The 4,147-nt window shown below is 44.0% G+C and overlaps 1 protein-coding gene across 1 annotated transcript; it reads right to left on the bottom strand.

The window, feature by feature from the left end:
* Positions 1 to 2,386: 2,386 nt before the first annotated feature.
* On the bottom strand, positions 2,387 to 3,626 carry FTMT (ferritin mitochondrial). The gene has a single exon (XM_005557601.4). It carries the CDS (start codon positions 3,257 to 3,259, stop codon positions 2,528 to 2,530), a length of 732 nt encoding a protein of 243 aa, XP_005557658.3. The 5' UTR covers positions 3,260 to 3,626; the 3' UTR covers positions 2,387 to 2,527.
* Between the last annotated feature and the right edge of the window lie 521 nt (positions 3,627 to 4,147).

Below are 4,147 nucleotides of genomic sequence, written 5' to 3'. Positions count from 1 at the left end.
AACACAGAATAAGAAATATCACTATCCAGGATGTAAATACATGAGAACACACACACACACACACCCCACCTGAAACAAGAGTTTCAGGAAACAATACCCTTACTTCACTTACTGTCACTTCAATTCTACTCTATTTTATTCACAAAACATGGATAGTGACTCAGTAAATAATTTTGTGACACACTAATGGGCTGCAAGGTATAGTTTGAAAACCACTCATCTGGAAAACTTGAAGAGATTTTGCATAGAAATATAACAGGATTCCTGAGCAGCAAAATAGACCCACTTAAGAATAGAATGTAAAGTGAGAATGATCAACAAAATCAACCAAAAGTATTATGCATTCCCCCACCTCCAATTATCCCTCCTGCTGAGATCTCTATTCTCAAATCTCCTATTCTTTAATAACTCGAATTTCAGACCTATCACTTTTTCTCCCATACCTCATTTCTTTAGCTCCAGTCATTAAATTGGTCACAAAATTGAAATGATTCTGCCTCTAAACTCTCACCAGAATCTCTTTGTTTGTCTTTCCATTGGTTTTACCATAATTCTGGCCTTTATTGCTTTTCCCTCCATCTTATATTTTGCTTTTCTTGTCTTATTATAATAATGACTGTCCATTATAACAAATGTATTTTTAAAAGACATGTAATTAAAGAAAGTAAATATCAACCACAATCTCACTATTTAAAAGAATTTTCTAGCTTTGCTTGTTGGTATATATACTTTGTCATCTTATGTGCATATATAATATAATTTGTCTTACAATTGTACATATAGAATTATATAACCCCATCGTGTAATATTCCTCATTTTTAACATAATACATTCAGAATTTCTATACACACCATAAGGTGTTTGTACAAAATCATATTTAACAATACAGAATATTATGTGTATTAATCTAAAACACTGTTTGGTGTTTTAATCTAAGTCATTTTGTTGAACTTGTGCCATAATATGCAAGTACCTCTCAGGTTTTTGACTGCAGGGAGCACAATTTGCCAAGAGCCTCAGCTGCCGTTCTCTGAAATTGATTCATTACTTGGTTTCCTGCAAGTCTATACCTCCCAGTCAATACCTAAATACAGGAAAGGTACTTAGGCTCATTTCTGGGAGACTTGGGATTCCTTTGACTAGTGACTTTGACTTGAGGCCTCCCTGACAGTCTTGCAGACCTTTCCAAAGAAATATGCACAACTTCCCTTCTTCATCCCCCGGGGATTACATTTGCATGAAGTCTGAAGGCTCTCCCTGCTTCTCCCACTTGCTCCTTTTCCATTTTCTCTCAGAGGTCTGTTCCCCTAATTTCTTGTACACATAATCCCATTTTGGCATCTGTGTCTCAGAAAACCCAAACTAACAGGGATATTTCGGTTGTTTTCAGATTCTTACTCTGTATAACCAGACTAAGCTTCAGATTGCTCAACTTCGAGCACTGTTTTCTTCTGTTGAGAGCCTTTGAAGTCCTTGCCTTTGTCCCCTGAGTTAAGCCCAAACCCTTCTCACCTCTATACTCTGCCCCAGCCCATCTTTCCAATCACCACTCAGTGTTCTAGTCTATTCCAATGCTGGACTCTCCCCTCCTCACTTCCATGACTAAAGAAAACATCTGACTAGATGCCTCCTTTATTCTGGATCCCTTCTTGACTTTTGTTTAACCCCCATGTTCTTTTCTGTCCATTGTAAAGACCACAGAAAGGTGTTTTATGCAGTGTTTTCACTCTTCTTGGCAGGTTAAAAGAGAGACTCAGTGGTGAAGTATATGGAGTGTGGAATCAGATCTAGTTTGTTATACTACTGACATTAAAAGAACAAAACACTGAGATTGCATATGTTTGGAAAACACTGAGCTAAACAAAAATAATTCAAGCTTTTATATTTATTGTTTAATTGCAAAATGTCCCAGAGCCCTTAAAATGTTAATATATGCTGTGATTTTCCAAGACCAGCACTGATAATTCATGTAGCTTATCCCAAATTTGACTATGAATTCTTTTAAAAAACAATCTCCAGACTGTACTGCTTCTTGGGACACCATGGGAAAAGGCAAAAGCTGTCATAGCATTTTGCATGTATGATTTTCACAGTACTAAATATTCTTCACTTATAGTTATTTGTATATTTTTATCCATTTTCCCACTTTAGCGTTTTGCATAAGGTATTGAATATAGCAGGCACTTGTTGAATTAAAAATCACAGAATTTAAGTGTAGGTTCATATTCTGATAATACTTGGCAACTGGAGAACGTTAGTTTGCACCCTCTTTCAGTAGCTTTTTGGAGTCCTTTTCATACCATAGTTATCTGGGCTATTCTTCGAGCTGGGAAAATAAGTGTCTTGATGGTTAATAAAAAGTCCTTGTTAAACATGGGCAAAACTTTTTTTTTCTACAAATCACTTTATTGCAAGAATAGTATAACAGAAAAATATAAAGATGGAGGTGATTTTAAGGGCAAGAAAGCAGGAGACAGCTGACTCTGGTCTTTGAACCCAATGACGTGGGAGGAAGGCAGCCCATTGCTTAGTTCTGCTTGTTTTCATTTCCAAGGGAATGTATGTCAAAAAGGTACTCCGCCAGGCCAGCATCCGGGGCCCCCAGCTTCACTAAGTTGTGCACGTGGTCACCTAGTTCTTTGATAGACTTCACCTGCTCATTCAGGTAGTAGGTTTCCAGGAAGTCGCACAAATGGGGGTCACCTTTGTCAGAGGCTAGAGTGTGCAATTCCAGCAACGACTGGTTCACATTCTTTTCCAAGAGTAGAGCACACTCCATGGCATGCAGCCCGCTTTTCCAGTCGTCCTGGTCCGGCTTCTTGATGTCCTGCAGGCAGATCCGGCCTCCTCGCTGGTTCTGCAGCCTCATCAGCTTCTCCGCGTGCTCTGTCTCCTCTCGGGACTGGTGAAGGAAATACCTGGCGAAGTTGTTCAAGGCCACGTCATCCCGGGAGAAGTAATAGGCCATGGACAAGTACACGTAGGACGCATAGAGCTCGAGGTTGATCTGGCGGTTGATGGCAGCCTCAGAGTCGGGGTGGAAGTTCTGGCGCACCCGAGAGGAGCCGGCTGCGGGACAGGTAGGGTCCCCGGAGGATGCGGCTGCGGTCAGGGTGCGGCGGGGGGCGATCGGCCTGGGATCCGAGGGGCGGCGCCCCGGGGCCCAACGCAGCGGAAGCGCGAAGCAGCGGCGTACGGGGCGCAGAGACGCCAGCGAAGGGCTGATGTGCCTGGAGAGGAGCCTGAAACAGGACAGCATAGCGCCGCCTCCTTGGAAGTGGGGAAACTGAGGCCCGGCCCTCTCGGGCCTCAGATCCGATGATCTGGAAGCGTCAGATCCGATCAGAATGTGGCCCTAGGCAACGGCGACTGCGTCACACGCCCCTTCTCTGCCAGAGGCGCAGGGTTCCACGCGGAGGGCGCCGGGGAAGCGCCGCCGGGGTCGCTGGGGACTTGCGTGGGGCGCCGCCCAGGCGGAGGCGAGCGCGGATGCCCAGTCACTATTCCGTGAACATTCGCCCCCACCGTCGACACGAGATTTCTGCTCTTTGGCGATTGTCACTGATTTCACCTGCTTGAAAAAGGCTGTCAGGAGAGTAGGCACTGGGACTTCCCAAAGAAGGGACCAAGCTGTACTCCCCCTTCTTCTCTGACCTTTTCATAAGGACCAAGAGTTGGATGGGCAACACAGTGAAAAGGGTGAACCAAAAGTCACCATTTACCTGTGAGAATAAAGGTCCACATCCAAAGCAGGTGTACATAAATTAACTGATTGCTTAACATGTAAGTATGGAAACAATTGCCAGCATAGTGGGCACATTTTTAAGACTGTTTCTTTTAAAATACATGCATAGTTTATTTTTAAATATAAAATGTATCTTCATTGTAAAGAAATGAGATACCATAGGACGGGCGCTGTGGCTAACGCCTGTAATCTTAGCACTTTGGGAGGCCAAGGCGGGCGGATCACTGGGTCAGGAGATCAAGACCATCCTGGCTAACATGGTGAAACCCTGTCTTCACTAAAAATACAAAAAATTAGCCGAGCGTGGAGGCGGGCGCCTGTAGTCCCAGCTACTCGGGAGGCTGAGGCAGGAGAGTGGCGTGAACCCGGGAGGCGGAGCTTGCAGTGAGCCAAGATCGCGAC

This window comes from Macaca fascicularis, chromosome 6 (genome assembly GCF_037993035.2).
Source record: "Macaca fascicularis isolate 582-1 chromosome 6, T2T-MFA8v1.1".
Classification (NCBI taxonomy): Eukaryota; Metazoa; Chordata; class Mammalia; order Primates; family Cercopithecidae; genus Macaca; species Macaca fascicularis.
Note: the sequence above shows the minus strand (reverse complement) of the source record. Positions and strands in the feature narration are given on the sequence as shown.

Excerpts from the sequence above, each read along its gene's own strand:
- FTMT (XM_005557601.4), bottom strand. The coding sequence starts at position 3,259 with ATGCTGTCCTGTTTCAGGCTCCTCTCCAGGCACATCAGCCCTTCGCTG.